General features: G+C 44.8%; 1 protein-coding gene across 1 annotated transcript in view; it reads right to left on the minus strand.

The window, feature by feature from the left end:
- Positions 1-21,442, minus strand: part of LOC115405752 (adenylate kinase isoenzyme 5-like) — a 71,669-nt gene that overhangs the window by 48,278 nt on the left and 1,949 nt on the right. The window contains exons 4-6 of the mRNA XM_030115452.1: positions 19,679-19,846; positions 16,687-16,859; positions 12,650-12,763 (exon numbers count right to left, since the gene is read on the minus strand). Of these exons, the coding sequence (XP_029971312.1) occupies positions 12,650-12,763; positions 16,687-16,859; positions 19,679-19,846 (455 nt within the window). The remainder of the gene's footprint in view (positions 1-12,649; positions 12,764-16,686; positions 16,860-19,678; positions 19,847-21,442) is intronic.

The raw sequence follows: 21,442 nt of genomic DNA on the forward strand, positions 1-21,442 counted from the left end.
CTGAGAAACTGAGGAGAACGCCGGCTCTTCAGAGACCAGGCGAGGATGCTGTTTGTAAGGCTGCGACCTTGTAAAGTGAGAGCTGGATATCCTGCTCATCGTGAGCCTGACAAGCCTTCGCCCAGCTCAGCACCGTCGGGAAGTTTCCTCTATAAAAAGCACCACGACTGGTTTATTATTATTATGTGTGCGTCGTGCGGTTTTCCTCCTGTTTGTGTTTCACTTCGATGAGATGAGATGAAGAACCCACAGTCTGCACTCCATCGCTGTTAGACACAGCCTGGACGGCATCGACTGTTGACTCGTACCATCTCAGCTACTTCTCGAGGGTTTATTCCTCAGCTGAGGCAGAGCAAAATCTGGACACACAGAAAGAAAAGTCTCGACTTTCAAGTGTCTTAAATTCATTCCCTGAAGGACCTCTCTGTGTCACACCTCTTAACATAAAGACAGCGGCATTCTGTGTGTAGTCTAGTGGATCTAGTAGCCCTTGAGCAAGATTAGAGGTAAGAGCTCTTTCGAAAACTAATCGATCTTCAGTGTGTTTTGCACCAGTCAAAGCTGCGGAACAAGAGGAAACGGCTGGAAAAGGGCATCGGTTCACAGTGGAATTCGTCTTGGGATGCTTTTTCTTTGTTCCGTCCTTCTAAACATGTGTAGCTGCGGGCGATCAGGCGACTCCATCTGTCTGCGTAAACCACGGCTTCCTCTCCATCCGCCGTCCTGCAGTTGCGACTGAACAGATTTCTAATCTCAGACGTCTCGGGGAGCTTTGAACGACATTACTCCCGCTCATCCGAACAAATAGACACGAGGGAGGACAAAATTTGAATAAATGTCCCCATTTACACTTGAAGTCTGAGTGGTTGTCTGGTCCCTGACGTCCTCGTACAAAATGTTTTAATCCAAAGTATAAAGCTCAGCAGCATCATTTTCACCATAAAATAACACGCTCCGTTTAGTTTGACCCGTCTGACTTCATGTGTCCTTAAACGCAAATTAACAGCTGCTCTCCAGGTCTCCGTCGGTGGTATACCAACGCATGGGAAGCCTTACCGTCTCCATGGCAACTGGCATGTTTGAGCCAAGGCCGGGCACATAACTAGAGGCTGTATTACATATATATATATATATATATATATATATATATATATATATATATGTATATATATATATGTATATATATATATATACTGTATATATATATATACATATATATAAATATATATATATATACGTATAAAAATAAAAAATTAAACGGGCTTTTCCACCAGAAACTATATATATATTTATATATATGTATATATATATATATATATATATATATATATATATATATATATATATATATATATATATATATGTATATATATATATATATATATATATATATATATATATATATATATATATATATATATATATGTATATATATATATACTGTATATATATATATATATATATATATATATATATATATATATATATACTGTATATATATATATATATATATATATATATACATATATATAAATATATATATATATATACGTATAAAAATAAAAAATTAAACGGGCTTTTCCACCAGAAACTACATCCTGAAACAAGCTGAGTGAATGTGGGCAAAATTACACAAAATATGAAATGCAGACTAAGTTATCAAGTTATTGTTAGGGATTAGCGTTTTATTCTCTTTAGGCTTCAATTAGCACTGTGGGCTAAATTTGCAGACGCATTAAGCCCTGAGTAACCGGCAGTGCAGCTGATGTCCTGAACCGTTCTGACCAGAGTCAGAGAGGCGATCCGGCGCTGAGCGGTGGCCTTTGGCGTCCAGCTGCCAGGACTTTCCCACAATAATCCAAATCCACCAGCAAGCCGGGCTTTTCTCTCAGAGTCTGGGAGCCTGTCTGAAGACACACGCCGCTCTTTACAGCAAAAAACGGTGGCCTGTTTATTTTTTTTGCGTGGGACGTACATTTCATTACAGAGCACAATGGCTGAAGACCAAAACACAGTGAGATTACTTTTGGCTTGTGGGCTGAGATACTTGGGAGGGGGATGTTTGTTAAATTGTCACGAAGTTACATAACAGTTGGACAGCTTAAAAAAAAACCCACATCGATTTCTTCTGAGGGAACTCACTGCTTTTGTTATATATTCTCAAAGTTTAAGAGTCAGGAGGCAAAATACTGTGTTGCACTCAAATAAAAATATCAAGAAGGGATGTTTTCATATATCTAATTATTCAATATGACATGCAACAAAAAGTTTACCTGCAGCCAATCCACTCCTGGCTGCTGAGCTTCATGTTTAAACCCGAGAGGTGCAAGATGCATGCATTTCGTCCCGGAGTGACCTGAAAACTGTTTACAGAGAAGGATCCTCAATATTCACCTGTGGTCTGCACACACTCTCACTGTACCTGCATGTTTGCAACGCATGCATGCAGAGAAAATAAATGAAGTGGTGCTCTGCTTTCTGGCTGAGCGGGAGAAGCTTCGCAAAAAGAACAATTACATAACGCGGCTGTTTAGAGCCGGTGGAAGTCTGGGTCTGGCAGGAGGAGGTGGACGGAGCTGTGCACCTGCAGTATGTGCTAATTAGTTCTTCTCCATCTGATGCTGGAGAGCAGAGGGTCAGTCGTGACGAACAACACAAGCTGCTGCAAAACCAGGGTTAGTTCTGCAACTAACTTCATAAAACCCTGACTTTCAATAATTCCTGAGCGAAGTACGCGAAGCGGCGGCTCGCTGCAGACTCAGACCGGCCGGCTGACGGGGATGAGCAGACAGGCTGACACCTCCAGCGTCGGTGGAAGAGCCTGCGAAATGGCTCCGGGCGAGGATGAAGGGACGGCCGGTCTCACCGGGCGGCTATAAAGGGAGCGGGACGGCGGCGCCGGCCCATGGGAGCGGCTCGCAAATGGCTGCTGTGATGTTGCAAAGGGCAGAGGAACAGCATGGGGTCAGGAATGGAAATGGAGGATGGAGGTCCCCGGAGGGTCTCTCAGGATCCCACATGAAGCTCTGAACCTTTCAGACTAACAACTGCATCAAGCTTAAAGCAGCAGAGATGAGCCACTTCTGCTGTCTGTAAATCCCATCTATACTCGAAATGATCTGAACGATTTTGTGGATTGAATCTGTTGGAAGCGTTCCTTATTGAATCCACTGGATTTAAATAAAATGACAGCAGTTTTTTTTTTGTTTTTAGACAACACAACTGAATCCACTATATCAATTTCAAGACTTTTATCATCTCACAATCAAAGGTATGACAAGTTGTCACATCAATAATAGATTAAACTAGCTCTTCTGAAAGTATTTTACTTGATCTATTTTTTTCACATTAAGTTTCCACAGCGAGTGCAGACAACGGAAGCAAGTCCACACCAATCAACGGCAAAAAACAACCCTGTAAAAGTAGAGACATACTCTGCAAGAACGGAGCCATCTGCTTGTTTCCCTGAGCACACAGAAAAAAGAGTCACTGTAGGTGACGTGCTTGTTTTTCTGCATTCACTGTGTCCTCTTCAGGTTCCTGACCGATTATATTCAGACGCCGCAGGAGAAAAGGGATTTGCACACAATTACCTGTCAACAAGTAGCAGTATGAACTCCAGAAACACGACTGTGAGGATGAGAAAGACATCAGTCTGTTCTTCCAGCACTCATGTCCCTGTTCTTGCGTGTACAGATACAGCATAGTGATGCATTTTTTCTTATTGTAAGGGTCACCACAGAAACTCACCGGCACAGACCTGGCTGGATTCTAATCACGCTGCGTCCGTCGTTCAGAGCCTGTAACACACCAAACCCAGAGGTCTGAAGCCTTTATGACCCATTTAGCCACTTTAAACTTCTTCTTGACACAAAACATGCAGTATGTGTCCTTTAAAACGAGGACAACAGCATGCAATGTTGTGCATCTAGATTTGATTATAAATACAAAAAAAACCAAAGCAAGTCCTTGTTGTTGACTAATGCCATTTTTTTGCACTTTCCCTACAAATCTAAACTCGTGCAGCTTCACACGTCTTCACGTAATGTTTCCACACTCCCCGAGTTCGCAGGCGAGCGTGTTACTTTCTCCATCTGTCTGCCTTCTTCTTCTTCTTTACTGCAGTGTTCCCTCTCTCGCTCCCATGTCTCTGTGTGACGCCGCTGACCACGAGAGAGTCGTGTTCAGCAGGACCTGCTTTTAGCTCTGACAACATGGCCGCTTCACGTGCAGAAAGACCATCGCTTCATTTCAGGGTCACTCCAAACGCACTCCGTGTACTCATCAATGAACGTTCAAACTTTCTACAAAAATGTAAAATAATAAAAGTATGATGCTGTGGACAACACAGGAGCTGATTCTGCCCTAGCCTGACAGTCTATTGGAGACACAGAAGCTGAATTAGAAAGATTCGACAGTAAAACGCCGCCCTCAGAGCTGGCAACAGACACAGGGATGTTTCTTAGCAACTGCAGCTTACAGTATTTCATTCATGGCAGAGGACAAACATCAATCTAGCTTTTTATTAAGGAGAAAAATGCTCCATAGACAAGGATAATATCAAAGCAGGAGGCACTATTAGAGGGTCAGAGCTGAGGGGAGACTTCCCAGTGCAAGGCGAGAAAGAAGAGTTGCAGTCGCTGATTTTAAACGGACTTCCAGTCAGTTCCGATTGACGACAGCAGCAAATCAGTGGGATGTAATCCGTATAGATTTGACAGGGGTGTCAGATGAGACCGATATCATCAGCATCTCTTTCAAGGAATTTCATGCCAAGGGTTTGTTTCAGGAACACTCAGAACTTTAGAAATGTGTTGTCAAGAATTAATAGAAGAAAAAAAATAGAAGATTAACTGTACGAAATGGGAACGTAACCTTGTAACCTTCTATAACTGTGGGAAAAAAACCGCGAAAGATCCCAGACAAGCAGCGGGAGAGCATGCAGACGGTTCTTCCAGAAGACAGCCAGCGGTGGCCTGGCCTTCAGGTGCTGCTGACTTTGTCACTTTACTGGACTGTAAACTCAAGGGAGCGCTGCACCGGTGCATCGCCCGGCTGAGGTGATCGGCCCTGACCGCTGGAGCTCAGGGCTCCATGCATTATATATGCTGCTTCCTGTCCACTGGACTTCCTGTCGTCCCCGCGTCACCTCAGCGCTCCTCAGCAAACCGGCATCAAGTCCATATGTCAGATTAAAATCAACAGTCAGAAATACAAAATAAAAGTCTTTCAGCTGACTTGACCTTGACAATGCCAGTGAACCCCAGAAACATCCAGCAGCAGTGATTCAGTCCCAGACTGTGTGTTTATTTTGTTTGCTTGCATTCGCCAGATGTGGAGACGATGAGAACGGCGATGTGTAATCACATCTCATCTGCGCCGTGGAGAAAACAGCTGGAAGCCACAATAACAGCTCGAAAAACACGGAGAGTGGGATTGTATGGGGATGATTAGAAATCCCACGTTCTGCACCCGAGCCAACAATTTCCCACGTTTTGTTTTGTTTGTTTGTTTTATCTGTTTGTTTCCTCGGGGGGGGTTTCACACCGGGGAATCTGCCGTCGTCGAGGTGGGCCGGCCACAAGACGAGGCTCATTACGCCCAGACCCGGGCTCGTCTCAAAAACACAGAGAACATCTGAACAGACTGGAGGGGAGAAAATGAGACGCTGGAGAGGCTGAGCCGCCCAGCTCTTATTGTGAAGGACTAAAGCGTGCACACACAATGCAACACACACTTATAAATGTGTAAATAAGGATAGAATGATTATTATTTGCAATGTAATCCCTCTTCAAAGAGAGTGAGAACGCTCATAATCAGCCACACAGGAAGCTGTGCTGAGGACGATAAGGTCAATAAAAGCTTCTCTACTCGCCGGAGAGGCTGTGGTTATTTCTACTGCATCGCTGAAAGAAGATCTGTTTGCATGTTCGTCTCTGCATGTGTTTTTTGCATTCAGGAAGGACTGATTGATAAATCTCTACCAATTATTCTAATACAGTGAAACTCTTATTATTACAACCTCTAGCAAAAAGTATGGAATCAGCAGACTTGGACCAGCACTCACTCAAACATTTTATTCTGTAAAACAAACTCAGATCACAAACATGAAACAATGGTAAGGTCATTCCAAAGTGCAACATCTTGGCATTCAGAAACACTAAAAGAAATGAAGAAAAAACATTGCACTGGTCAGTAAATGTTACTTCTAGAGAGCAAGTGCAGTGAAATGAATATGGAATCACTCCATTTTGAGTATAAAATAAGGACAGACCCAGTCAGTTTCCTTTCCTTAATTGGGCGCCTGCCTCAGATTCCATCTGCTCGTCAGTCAGCAAGTCTCAGAGCAGTTATCACAGCTCGGAGGCTGCTGGACCATGTGGATTGGTAAGAATCATGGCTCCAAAGACAGGATGATCAAACTTCTTGAAGAAGGTCACTCTACATATATGGTTGCCAAAGATGTGTTCTGTTCACAGTCAGCTGTATGGAAGATCTGGACCGAGTACAAACAGCATGGGAAGGTTGTTAAAGTCAAGCGTACTGGTAGACCAAGGAAGAGCATCAAGACAAACAACTAAAGACTATGTCTGGAAAACAGAAAAAAGCACAACAAGACAAATGAAGAAGAACTGGGAGGAAGCTGGAGTCACTGGATGTGACAGAACTGTGCAACATCGCTTAAAGGAAATGGGATTTTCATCCAGGAAAGCTGAAAGGAAACCATCATTGACACTTAAACAGAAAAGAACCAGACTGCAGTGGGCCAAGGAGAGGCATCACGGACTGTGGACGACTGGATGAAGGTTATCTTCAGTGATGAGTCACGAATCTGCATTGGCCAAGGGGATGATGCTGGAACTTTAGTTTGGTGCCGTTCAGTGAGATTTACAAAGAGGACTGCCTGAAGAAAACATCAGAATTCCCTCCCTGATGATACGGGGCTGCATGTCGGGCAACGGCACTGGGGAGACGGCTGTGGGTAAATCTTCAGTAAATGCACAAGTTTACATTGACATTGGACAGCTTTCTGATCCCTTCAGTTGAAAAAATGTTTGGGGATGATGGAATCATTTTCCAAGATGACAATGCATCAAGCCACAGAGCACAAACTGTGAAGGCATTCCTTGGAGAAAGACGCCTCCAGTCAATGTCATGGCCCGTAAACAGCCCAGATCTCCACCCAACTGACAACCTGTGGTGGAAATTGACAAAAAAAAAGATCCACAGCAAGGCTCCGACCTGCAAAGATGATCAGGCAACTGCAATCAAAAAAAGAGAGCTGGCACCAGATTGTTTGTCACTCATCAAGTCCTCAGAGCCTCAGACACTGCAAGCTGTCAGAAAAGCCAGAGGTGGAGCAACTAAATACTAGTGATGAGTTTTATTTTTTTCTTTGTCTGTTTTTCATGATTCCATTTTTTTTCCTCAGAATGAAGTGATTCCACATTCATTTCCCTGCACTTGCTCTATAAAAGTAACATTTACTGACCAGCACAGTGTCTTTTCTTCATTTCTTTTAGTGTTTCTGAATGCCAAGGAGTTGCACTTTTGAAAAACTTCATTATTGTTTCATGATTTTTATCTGAGTTTGTTCTACAGAATAAAATGTCTGCGTCAGTTCTCATCCAAGACTGCTGATTCCACACTTTTTGCGAGGGGTTGTAACATTTCTGAATGCATCTTGAACGAGTATACAAAAAAATATAAAGGAGAATGAAATGATAAAATATTACATTTGATATGCAGATTTTAAAGCCAATAAGATAAAGAAATGACAAGCAAATCCTTCTGTAACTTCAGACTGAAAGATTTCACTAAAACTATTGTATTTTTAATCTTTATATAGTTATGCAGTTATCTTTACTGTACATGTACTGATATCTGCATATAGACTGCACTGGATTCACACTCACATGTACTTAGTTAATTAGTTTAGACATTATCAAATTATGGTTTAAAAAAAAAAGAAGATCAGAGTCGGTGATTTTTAACATTTTTTTTATCCCAAACTGAAAAACAAATTGTGTTTCATATTAAGCTACCAGGTAGACGTGTATTCAATTCAAAGTTATTTAAATAATATGCCCGTTGGTGCATTAATGCTTTTAGTTTAAATGACTTCCAGGTCCTGGAGTGGGGCGGCTGCCATTTATAAAGACTCTCCTGTCAACTGTATGATAATCGAGCATTCAGGCTCTCCAAATAGATTTTAAATATTCAAACAAAAGTGTTGCCATGCAGTACCTGCTTTCTGAAACTCAAGACTGACTCAGATATTAAAATAATGTTAACTTTAAACATAGAAATAAAGGGAGAGTGAATCCTGGGATGACACTGAGTCCTTTCAACTGATGAATTAAACTTCTTGGATGGATGGAGCTCTTCATAACTTCAGCTGACAATGTTGACATATTCCCAATTAAAAGATAACTTTTGACAACTCAGATGATACGTTGGATTTGTGTTCATGTGTACTGAACACTTTTTAAATAGTGGGGGGAAACAAATCATGTCATATGTTAAAAAAATAAAAAATAAATAAATCAATAGATCAAAAGTACCAAAGCGCCTATGCAGAACCCTCATTACAGACCTCTCCTCTGAGGTAAATTATAAATTATAAGTCCATATTGTTACAGTATAAACGACAGGAGCTGTTTCAGCGAAGCACTGGATGAGTTAAAAGTGGTTGAATCCTCTAAATTAATTACCACTGACAGAAATCTGCAAAATCAAGCTGCTGTAACGGCTTCAGTGGGAGGGAAACACGACTTCCATTACCCAATTATCCATGGTGTGTTCACACAAGATTCATTCTTTCTTTATATTCATTATTTCCGATGCTCCAGGTCTGATTGTTTGTTAATGACAAATTATGCCTGAGTGCTCTCTTTCCCCCCACTTCATTACAAACGCAATAAACGGGTATTTGGACTGCTGGCAGCTGAACACACAAGCCGCCGAGCGACCGCATTCCCCGCCGCGGCGCGCCGCAACATGTGAGCAGCTGCTGAAGAGTGTACGATGGATCGCTGGTGATTAATGACTCTCTCATAAAGAACTCTTCACCAAGGAACAGGAAGAGGAAGAACAGCAAACAGAGACACTGGACTTTAGTCCAGAATCAAAACAATGACACTGAGCAGTAATTCTGACACTGAGCCGAGTCTCGCTGCCACGCTTTGTATTTATAGACACACATGTGACCTGGTGTCCTCGTTGTGCGTCTGCGTCTCATGATGAACACAGACTCCTCTCTACCGGAGGCCAGGCGAGAGGCGGCGTCCTCGTGAGTCTGACAGGTCGGAGGCTGAAGTGAGGGACGAGGGGGGCGCAGACGTTAACCGGCCGAACCAGACGGAGGCGAAGCAGCCGGTGGATTGTAGCCTGCGTTAGCGATCCGCGTACATGTGTCGGCCGTAAAGATAATGAGCTGAAGCAGTAGACGACTCCTCCGGAAGAGTCCCATCTGGTCGGCGTAGCAGGAGCCCATAAACTCCCGTTCCTTCATCATCCAGCTCCGCTGGAGCTGCAGCTTCCACTCTGCAGCGCGGTCTGATGTTTCTTCACGGCTCCATTAGCGCCACAATGTTTCAAATGACAACGGATCTTCGTTTCGGAACAGCGTTGAGTTTACAAGCAAACAGCAGACGCCACTCTGGAGGCCGCCATGTTTAACCACGAAGCATTTACTGCGACGCGGCAGTCCCTCGGTTCGAGGAGCCGAAGCAGCACGTCAGCCGATTGCTTTCATCGATCATTACACTCACTGGTTCAGGAATCGAACACGCTCCGTGAACGAAACTTAAAATGGAAGTTCAAACACATGGAAAGCGATCGGATTTCCTTCTCTCTAGTTGCAGCATCTTTCCAGGCAGAAAACAGCTAATCAGGCCAAATTCAGGCCCAAAGCGAACTGACTGAACCATCAGCCTCAACACTTCCTCGTGTCACTAACGGCAGACAGAGTTAACAATATGGACAAACTGACAGGTTTTCCCCCTTCAGGGCTTTGTGGCACAGCTTTGGGGGGGGGGGGGGGTGACGATCCCTGCTGGCGCTCTATAAGTTGCACTTTTCTATTTGGCTGATGGTGAAACTCAAATTCAGATCGGTGCACCGTGAGATGAACTGATATCGGGATTTATTTCAATTAAGGAACAAATTCACAGATGCTTCTGCAAAATAAATGTGCCTTATATAAGTTGTTTTTTTTTTCCCTCATCATGATGTATTTTTGGACAGACACAGCTTCATGTGACTCGCAGTCCAGAAATTACAGCAAACACAGCAGGACGCGACAAGAAGCACTGATGAATGTTGACTTTCAGGTTAAATTTATGGGAAATAAACAAATTATCATCAAGTTTTTTTATTTTATTTAAATTTTTTTCATGAAAAAATGCACATATCATATGTGCTGCACAGTGAATCCATATATTTTCCTTGACGCTACATAACGACGAAATTAAAAGCAATAATTAGTGATCAGACAACTCATTAGTGGCTTTCACATTTAGCAAAGAAACGCCGTTTAGTTTCTTTTAATAAGCACAGTAAGCCTGGTGGCGGTGCACTGCAGCGAGAGATTCACGCACACATTAGCCAGTAATTCAATTAATGCTGCAAAAACAAATTGATCTGTGAAAAGAATTGATGTTGTAACAATCAGAAACTCTCAGATGAGACGTTTTGTCGTGTTAACCACTGATAATTTGCTGGTGATGTAATATTTTTCGGTATTTTAGTGGTGATGTGGTATTACATACACCATTATGTAATAAACAGCATTCATCACTGTTTCCAGATATATTTTGACCGAGCCATGAATCTAATGGAGTCATAAGCGATGGCATAACATCAAACATTCATCCACTCCTTGAATATTAATCTGATGTCCTTCCTTCCCTTAACGCGTCTGTAATTATGAGATTAAAAAGTCAAACGGCCCTCATGCTGACCCCGAAGGACCCCGGGCACGCCATAAACCACCGCCTGCTCATTTAAAGGGAGATAAATGTTACGTGCGCTTAAATGTTATTAAGAGAATCAATTCCTCTAAAAGCAATCGACCATTTCGACTCACACACAATCAGTCACTCAACCGTAAAAACTTTCCATTAGAGCGGCGGCGGCGGGCAATTAATTCCACCGAGGGGGCCAGACGAAAACCCCGGTCCGCTGTGGAGGGAGGGCCGCGCCACAAGACCCCCTCGGCCCTGGTTTCAGGACAGCTGCTGATAAAAAAAAGAGCGCGTCGCATGAATTTCACCTGCTGAACTGTCTGCACTTTGGTTCTCCGATTTATCTGCAAGATAATGGAGGTAAAGGACAACGAGCTGACACACAGCGACCCGTGGTGGACCACTGAGGTCTACCGCATCCAGAAACACTGACATCATCTGTTTATCTGTTAAAGAGCCGAGCAACAACCTCCAAATGCTTTTTCCTTTTCTTTCAGTGGACTAAATTCACCAACATCGAGTCAAGAGGTCGATGTGATCCGCCCGGGCCAAAGGGCAGCGTCCACGTTGCTCGCCGTTCGTTTCCGGGACACTGAGCACCGCCCGGGCAGCGGAACGGAAAACATGAGCAGCAGCTGAAAGTTGCCGTCACTCGAGGTCGGCGCCGATCTCAAAAAAAAAAAAACCTCCACCAGATCAAACAGACATGAAAATAACAATAAAATGGATTCTATAAGGGAACGTGGACGGTTTCCTTGGAGCCCAGCCTGAGTCTCAGACAGCAGAGCAGCTGATGGTGGCGCTCAGATCTGAAATCTGTGGAGATAAAAGCCGGGCGGCAGCTGCAGAGAGGAGCTGAAACGGCTTTGTGAGAAGAGGCTGTGAGAGCGGCTCAGCACACACTAACTTTCACCGCGTCTGACGCCCGAACAGTCGCTCTGAGGCATCCTGGACGAAATGTCGGCATGCATCCCCGACCAGTCGCAAGCTGAAACAATCTTTTAAAAACTCATAATGCAGAATGATTCTGGGACGGCTCATTACTGAGCAGAGCGTTATCGATGAGGCCACTTTTTCCCGTCACAGCAGGAGGTCGCTCACTGCTTCCATGAAATCATAAACACCATAACAGCTGCTGAAGTTTCTCTGAGCTTTCTGAACTGTGTCATAAATAAAGTCCGCCGCTCACCGAGACGGCTGTTAGCTTTGGCAATAACCAGATAAACTGCTCCTCTGCGTGTGTGTGCGGCTCTGGCCCTGCTGGTTACTGATCTCAGGCGTCGGGAAATGAAAGAAGCTTTGTATTTTTAACTTCACAAGTCAAACGCCGTCATTACATTTTCAATTACATCGCTTCAAAGGAGCTGATTCATATGTCTGCAGATTAAATAAACTGAATTCTCTTCTAAGAAAAGAGGGAAAACGTAGCGGTGAGCTGTTATTTGTGTGCAGTTTCACTCCACCTCACGTTTACAGATTCAGAGTTTCACCCGTGTGGCTTTGTCTTCCCTTCATAAATGAATCCAGTGTGTTTCAGTTCAGACTCTGTTTCTCTGTGTATTTTAAATTTCTTTTGCCAGCGGTACATCAGCGATTGCAAAACAGAAGAAATAAACCTGCAAAACCATCTGAACTCAGGAAGCGAGCGGCTTGCTGGTCCCGAATGAACGTGTGAGACTGACCTGGTCTTCGAAGGACAGCGCCTGTCCCACGTCTCGAGGGAAGCCGTCGATGACGATGCCGTTGGCTTCCGGGATCTTCATGATCTTCTGCTTTATCTCAGTGATTGTGGTTTCCTGAAGAAACAAATTCACAACGGTTTATATTCATGGTGAATCAGTGCCTTAAAGCAGCAGATTCATTTCTTCATGCCTGCAGCGACTTCACTGGAATTCAAACATCAGTTTTCTGCTCTTCCAAACTAAACTTTGGTTTTCAGATGATTTCTGTGCTCCACACTCGACACTACATGCACAGCACTTCATGGTTGTATTTGTTCTTTTTTCTGTGCCAGGAAAAATGGTCATTTTTTTTGCACGCGGAGGACAAAATGTGGAGGATAAAATCTTATCTGAGCACAGTTCCACAACAGAAACAGTGGTTTGATGTATCGGAGTGCAGCAGCAGCAGGGTGACGGCGCCGGGAGCTCTCCAGACCCGAGAGTGCCAGCGTCTTTCAGCATCACTTACTTCCTCATGGCTGGAGGAGGTCGACATGTTTGAACGCGTCTCTCCGGGCAGAGCCCGTCATGCAATATGGCAGCCGTGGATGAGCAACGCTCCCATCTAAAAATAACGTCCGTCACACAGACGCTCAATTTCCCTCCGACCGCCGGAACGCTAAGTCACGGACCGAACCTCATCTCGATTTCATCAAACAGATTAACGTATGCATGTCAAATGAAATGAGAAAAGCTGGCGTGGCGAGGAGTGGCGAGGAGTGGCGAGGAGCGGCGAGGAGCGGCGAGGAGCGGCGAGGAGTGGCTTCAAACCGGCGTTTCCCTGATGCTGCTTCCACAGTCACACACTCATCATCTCTCATATAAGAAGCAGATGTTTTACGGCTGTTCAGACACTAAGCTGCCGTCTGAGATCCCAGCCACTGATTACCGTGATTGGTCTGCAATATCTTCAACGGGTGTCGTGTTGCTTTGTCGCAATTACAGCGTCCATTAATATGTGATGCATGGCACAACGCCTGCCGCACACACACACACACACACACACACACACACACACACACACACACACACTGCTGTCAGTGTTTTCAGGACATCATCTGGAGCATTACGGTCACACAGGAGTAAAAATGAAGCAGGAGTGAAAATGAGGAATTACAGACAGTTACTGAACTGAAATCAGGCTGTAGTTTTTTGGTATTTGTAGTTTTTCATTATTTTTCATCCATAAGTAGAACTAACACACAGAATCCCTGCTTTGTATCTATATTTGTTATCATATGTCTGTCATATGTACTGTATATCTACTGTTTGATCAAAAAACTGAAATAAAGTTTTAAAATGTGCACTTTTAAACTCACTAATGTGGCAAACAGTTTGTTCATATTCATCAAAACATACTTTTTTTTTATTGCAAATATCAGGTATGAAAGCTATAAACTCCCTTTTAGACTTCAGTGGAAAATCCCTGACATGATAAAACCACAAGGTTTTAGAGAAACACTCTCCAGACGATGACTTGCTTCTGATTCAGACCCACTCGTAAGTCGAGCCTGGCTCACCACAGCCCCGCCGCCTCTTCTCTCTCACCCTCTCAAGGTCGTACTGTCTCTGTTCCTCTGAAAATACCAGACTCGCAGAGCGACCTGATGGAGACTTGGAAGCGCAGTTTAAAAACTTAGAAAATTCTATTGTTTCCTTCACTTCTGCTCTGGGAGTGAACAATGCGCCGGGGTGGCGCTCACCCAGCAGCAATGCCCCGCACGGCAGAAATAGCTGCAAAAACATCAAACCCAGTTTGACATTTCACCGGAAAACAAAGACATTAAGAAGTTTTCACTTCTTCAGCTGTAATTCAGTTGGTTTTTTTTTTTGCTTTGTTTCTCTTTAATTGACAGTCAGTCCAAGACTGAACCAGCAATAGTTCTTCCAGTTCTTCATTTCAGAGCAGGCCGACCATCCCAGGACGCATTATTAGAAAAGCGGTGGGGATTTCAGAGGGAACATAAGTTCAGACGCCCGCTCGGTCACATGACCCTGCAGAGACAGGCGGCGTCTGTCCGAGAGGCGGCCCGGCCACGGTTCATGCTGAATACTGTGAATTATTTACACCAAAGCACAGTCACTCGAGCTTTCTGCACACAAAACTGCTTTTGTAGTCTGAACTGGGGGATCGTGCGTAAAGTATTCAGCACTTTTGGGAACAACTGTATACAAACACCGCCGCCAGCTCACACCGCTGAAACCAACCCTGTGGTCTGTCCGGGAACATTCTGCCTTTAATCCTGAGTCATTTCTGGGCCAAATTTTTTAATCTTCTGGGCTGGGCTAATCACAGCAGGAAATTAAACGCCTAACAGCCACAAAGACAGGTTATCGTATGGAATGAATCGCCTGGCCGTTTATCTCACTGGCTCCTGGGCTGACTTTTGCAGAATGGCAACCGAGGAGAGGAAGCGGCCGGCCTGCCAGACGCACAATGGAAGGAAGACAGACGAGAGTTCACGCTGCTATGGAGGGAGAGCAATAAGACGGGGTGGGTGGAATGCTTCTCAGTGAGAGATGAAGTCCGTCACATCTCTGCTCTCCTTATGCAAATCAACATTCATCCAAATCCAGCTCAGACATGTAAGAATACAACAATAAACTCTGCAAAATACTTTGAAATACTAGTTTGACTTTGTTTTAATAACATCTTTGAGCTATTTTAATGCTTTTATTCCAAACCACAGCTGAGAGGATTAAGCATGAGGACTTCTAAAAGCCATATATTCCACATCAGGAGTGCAGCAGGAATCAGCCTCAACCTCTGCTGCTGCAGGGTTCCAGGTTTTAAGCTTATGGTCAAAGCTGACTGAGGTCACCTGCACCGTTTTCCAGTTAATCTGCAGGAGGAGGCCTGTTTCTAAATGCACCGGGTTTATCTGCTTCGTCTCTTCCTGCATATGCTCATATTTCACCGTCACTTTCGCTTTCCTCTCTGTAGGTTAATCTTTCTGGTGATAATCTATTTCTTTGTTTCCGTCCATACTATCTTTCCATTTTTCACTCGTACTGTGTCCCAACCCGGAGGTCTCAGACTTCTATTCATAAAAAAAATAAAAAATAAAAAATAAAAAAATACTTAGAACATCAAATAAGCCAAAAACAGTCAAATAACATTTCTCCTTTTAACCTTCTAAATTTAGATAACACAACTCATACTAATTTATTTTACAGCATATTTAGCTGTTTTTGCTTTTATAGGTGTTTGTCATGGTTTCTACCTTTTTGAACTAATATAAGTTTATTTATCCATTTTAACTATCTGTGTTTTGACTCTTTTTGAATGTTTTTCCTCCCTTTTTTAGTGCCTTAATCTTCTTTTTAGCTGTTTTAACTCAAAAACTGTTTTTGGAATTTTGGAAGTTTTACAAATGTTACAGTTTTAGATGTTTTTTACTTTTGGAGAAAAGTCTCCTTTCCTAATAGAATGAAAATGAGATTACAATTATTGACATGCCATGTTGTGAAAGCTTGGTGGAGCCATTACAGAAGGCTGTGAGCCACATCGGGCCCCGAGCCGCCGCCCTCACCCCGACCAGCAGGAATAAAGGCTTCTTTTTGGGATTGTTGGGTCTCAGTGGAAGCGTCATGAGCTAACAAAGTTTTAATCGCCCCTAATTTATGATTTCTACAAAATTCAAAACCCACAACAAACCAGAGGACCGGAGCTGCCTGTGGTCTCCTCACTGAGATCTGCCTCAGTGTTCATGAACATTTTACAGCATGTCTGAGTCTGTCAGGATGTGAGGTTGTTAAATGACTGCGTTCACTTCCGGCGGTGGGTTTGCAGATATGCACGGCGTGTGACGGCGGGAGCGGCCGGGGCTGATTCTGTTATCGTCCTGGATGCTAATGAGAAGGATAAGCATCCCTCTCTCTCCAGGACATTTCTGATGTGCACGCTGCTAATTAGTCCCTTGTCACGTGAACGCAGCGATAATGACCTGAGAGAAGCTGGACCTGCATGTTGCTACCCCCCCCCCCCCCCCCGCTACCTGTGGCGCCAGCTCTCCGTTGGTGATGATTTTAGCGATCAGACTCCACTTCCTGTTGCTGGTGGCGTTGTGGATCATCTTTTTCCTCAGCAGCTCGCCCACAGACACGTACTGGAAGCCGTAGCGCTCGGCGATCTTCAGGCTCTGGGTTCCTTTACCGCTGCCAGGGCCACCTAGAGAGAGAGAGAGAGAGAGAGAGAGAGAGAGAGAGAGAGAGAGAGAGAGAGAGAGAGAGAGAGAGAGGAGAGAGAGAGGGGGGGAGAGAGAGAGAGAGAGAGAGGAGAGAGAGAGAGAGAGAGAGAGAGGGAGAGAGAGAGGGAGAGAGAGAGAGAGAGAGAGGGGGGAGAGAGAGGAGAGAGGAGAGAGAGAGAGAGAGAGGAGAGAGAGAGAGGGGGGAGAGAGAGAGAGGGAGAGAGAGAGAGAGAGAGAGAGAGAGAGAGAGGGAGGAGAGAGAGGGGGAGAGAGAGAGAGGGAGAGAGAGAGAGAGAGAGAAGGAGAGGGAGAGAGGGAGAGAGGAAGAGAGAGAGAGAGAGGGAGAGAGAGCAGTTGATGTTTTTGTGAGTGATTCTGACGTGTGTGTGTGTGTGTGTGTGTGTGTGTGTGTGTGTGTGTGTGTGTGAGTGAGTGTGAACATTGTGTGCGTGGGTGTGTTAGTGTGGGCGCATTTGTGTGTAAGTGTGAAAGATCCAGGCTGTGTGAGCCTGAGTGTGTGTGTGTGTGTGTGTGTGTGTGTGTAGGCTCTGTATGACCGGACTCTGTGTGTGTGTGTGTGTAGCTGCTGGTGTGTGAGCAGCAGAGGACGCAGGGTCGGATGCAGATGAGAGAGGACGGTATGTGTGTGAACCTCCTACATCTGCAAACATCACAGGAGTGGGATTCGCAAAAAAGTCATGATATGTTCTCACATTTTATGCAACAGAAATTTGTGCATTAAATGTTTCCAGAACCACATCCACTTTATCTGTTTGGAGTTTAATAGTTCATGTGGCTTCCAGGCCTGACGGCGACGCGGCGCTGCAGCCTGACAGGCCGGCTCCCTGAGCCGTCGCTCCCTGAACGGCCCGGTGTAAGCACCCGTAAAAAGCTGTCTCGTGGTCTGAATGCTGCTTTTGCTGCTGGACAACTGCGCTCCGCTGCAGGATTCAGCGCCGCTGTCATTACCACATAAATGTCAACCGCTCCAGAATCGCTCCTGGTGGAAAGCCAGAGCAGCGTGAAGTGAAATTAGTGAGAGAACAAACTGCGTCACTGGTCATTTGCTCCATCGCCGTGTCATTGTCAGGATTGATTTTTGAGGGCGAGGATGAGAACCGTGTGCGGCGAAGACAGGAAAACTGGTCAGCGTTAATGTGTTCTGTGCTTGAATTTGTACTGAGTGAATTAGATGAAGATTCCAGAAAGGTGACTGTACACAGAAACAGAAACGCTCAGAGAACGGTTCGACAGTGAGTTCAGAGCATCCTGCTGGAGCTTAACTGATTGATAATTCTAATTATTTTATGACTGACTTCATCTCTGAACACGCCTTTTTCTAAACTATTAGCAGCACAGACAGCGGCTCGAGGCTGAACTTTCCGAGGGTGAAGTATTTATGAACACACAAACCACAAGGACATTACAAGGTGGCACGCACAGCTTGAACCTTTCTTCTGTCTTAAATAAATAAATGTGTTTGGCAAGAAGTTTACTTCTTGATTAACTACTTAACTAGTATTAATGACTGTGATCTGGTTAGTGGTATAGATAGGCTACCTCCCTCTAGATTTCTTTTTCCTGTTAAATTGCAAATCAATGGAAATTGGTAGACGGGACTGCTGCATTCAGCAATGCTATCTGTTTTACTCTGTTTACTTTATGGTCTTGCTACAGTTAGACTCAAGTGACATTTTTACGACTATTGCAAAGAGTGCATTTCATTTTTGCATCTGGGAGAGAGAATTAAGCCCTAAAAACGGAATAAATCAATAAAATGTTGAATGATGAGTTTGAGTGAAGTGCCTATGTGGCATTTAGTCAATATTCACGACATTTGTTTTGACTTATAGCAAAAGGAAGACTCTCACAGCACAAACAGCAGCATCTCCGTCTGATTGGCTTCAGAGCGGAGTATTCTGTCATGTCTGACCCAGTCTCCCCTCCACCGTCCTCCAACCACACATCACTGCCGCGCGAACCTGGCAGACTCAACATTCCCCATGATCCTCCACAGATATGACAGCTGCCGCCGTCCTGCCTTCCCTTTGAAACGGGCCTCGGCGTGCTGCGAGGACAAATAACCGTCCTGCACTCCGCAGACGCCGCCAACATCCCACCAGCGGCAGAGCGGGCCGGAGCTGAGACGCTCAAACCAAACTTCCAATCAACCAATCAACACACAGGCTTCCTAAATGGCTTGATGTAGCCTGAGTGAAAGTGTGTCACTGTGCTGCTGCCAGCCGTCATTCATCAGATTAACGCGTGTATTTGACAGGTCAGTGCAGCCGCGTCAAGGAAATCAGATTAGAGCGGCGTGAGTGTCGAACACACTGAGTGACATGCAGCAAGATCTCACCCCGCTGATACCAGCCGAGAGGCGGAGCCATCGCAAAATACCAGGAAAAACACACACACACACACACACACACACACACACACACACACACACACACACACACACACACACTGAGCCATGCATTCTCATCCAGCCCATGTATTTTTAGATCAACACAAACTCAAACTCTGCATTTTGCATATGAGCAGCCCTCTTTAGGGAGACGCTGATTGCAGTGTGTTACCATGTTACGCACACAGAGAGGATCTTTACTGCTGTTTCTTATCTCATGGAAAACATGAGTCAACAGGAACCCAGATCGCTGCTGCAATCAGAACCATCGGAGGAGGAAACCGTCACCCGGCCCCGAAGGTTCCTCATTCTTGGACCGTGAGAGTGGACCAGGATTTCTAGTTTTTGTGTGTGTGTGTGTGTGTGTGTGTGTTGTGCCGGTCTCCTCACCGATGACGAGGATGACTTTGGGCCGCGGCCTGTCGGGGTCGAACACCTCGTACTCCTCGATGAGCTCCGCCGTCTCCGACAGGTCCGAGTCGCTCTCGATGGAGAACTGGCTGATGGGAGGGAGGCGGTCGTATCGTCTGTAGGGAAAGTTGGGGCTGTCGGGCATCACTGTCACGCACACACACACACACACACACACACACACACACACACACACACACACACAAAGCTATAAATGAGCAGAACTCATTGCCCTTGCCCAGATTTCCCCCCAGAGCTCAGAGCAGACATATTAAAAAAAAAAAAAAACCTCACACACCTTGAAATAAATTATCCAATATTTCAGCCACTCTCTAATTCTCTCTTGGCAATTATTTAATTTTACTGCATATTCCATTTCAGAGCAAAGGAAAGTCGCATCTCGTAGCAATCAAACAGCAAATCAGGGCTGAAGCTGCAGAGCTGCTTTGTTCTGTTTGGTAATTATCCTGCCGTCGCGCAGTGAAAGCTTCGATTATATAACATTCAAAACTAACAAAAAAGAAAGCTGGCTGAGCACTCAGGACCTGACAGCTGCCATAGCATAGACGTGAGGGCAGTATTATCTCCTCATACGATGATGCACAGTTAGCGATGGAAATACATGTAATTATTAAATCTGAAAAATCCGATTCATGAAATTAAACAAAACAGAGAAGGTTGTCGATGACAGCTGGTGCTGCCCCAACTGTCTGAATGCTAACATGTTTTGTATTCTTGCCTTTTTTCACAATTCTAACACATAAGCTAAGCCGAGACAGGAATACGTTTCGGAATCAAGAGCAGGATTCCCTCTGAGTTTTCTTAAAAGCAGCGGATCTGAGCGCAGCCTTTAGCCTGCAGCTACAGAAATCAATACTCCCGACTCTCTGGTAGTTGAAGCTGCAGCCGGGAAAGTTTCCAGACAGCTCTGTCACAATGATGCAACAAGACAAATGTGAGAGCGTCAGAGCCGGAGTCCGCCCTAAACGCTGCTGTTTTAATCTGCGTGGTGTGAAGGCTTTCTCCATCCGTCCATCACTCTTCTGGACCCTGTGATTGAAGTTAGAGTCACGGGGCGCTGGAGTCGATCCTGGCCGACGCCGTTCGAAGCCAGGCTAGTCCATCAAAGGACAGAAGTGAACATACGCACCGGTGGCCGAGTTATCGTCACCAGCTGATCTCAAATGAATGTTTCTGGACTGTGGGAGAAAACCTGCAGCATCTGTTCTGCAAATTCTAAACATTTTGCATGAATTTCCTGCGTCACCCGCTGGTTAAATAGATAACTGATGAACAGAGGGCCTCGCAGGATCCCTCTCACATCAATAATTAACTGTGTATTCTGTAGTCTGTAACAGGTCGGGGACGGCGGCTCAGGCAGGTTGAGCTATGAAGCGCACGGCGTTACGTAACAGCCGAAACCAGTGTTCGCCGACAAAACTTCAGGAGAGCCAGTGACCGAAGCAAATCCTTCAGGTGAGAGTAATTATTCACACAGCGGAGCCTCACGCCTTAAGCTGAAAGGAAAAAGTGTCGATGTTCATTACTTTAAAAATCTATGAAGTTTTATGAGTTGAAGCAACAGTTTCAGCGATGCAAACACTGAGCTGCTGTGGCCCTGATACACACACCGAGGGAAAGGGAGCTGTGTGTGTGTGTATGTGTGTGTGTGTGTGTGTGTGTGTGTGTGTGTGTGTGTGTGTGTGTGTGTGTGTGTGTGTGTGTGTGTGTGCACGGCTGGCA

This window comes from Salarias fasciatus, chromosome 18 (genome assembly GCF_902148845.1).
Source record: "Salarias fasciatus chromosome 18, fSalaFa1.1, whole genome shotgun sequence".
NCBI lineage: Eukaryota > Metazoa > Chordata > Actinopteri > Blenniiformes > Blenniidae > Salarias > Salarias fasciatus.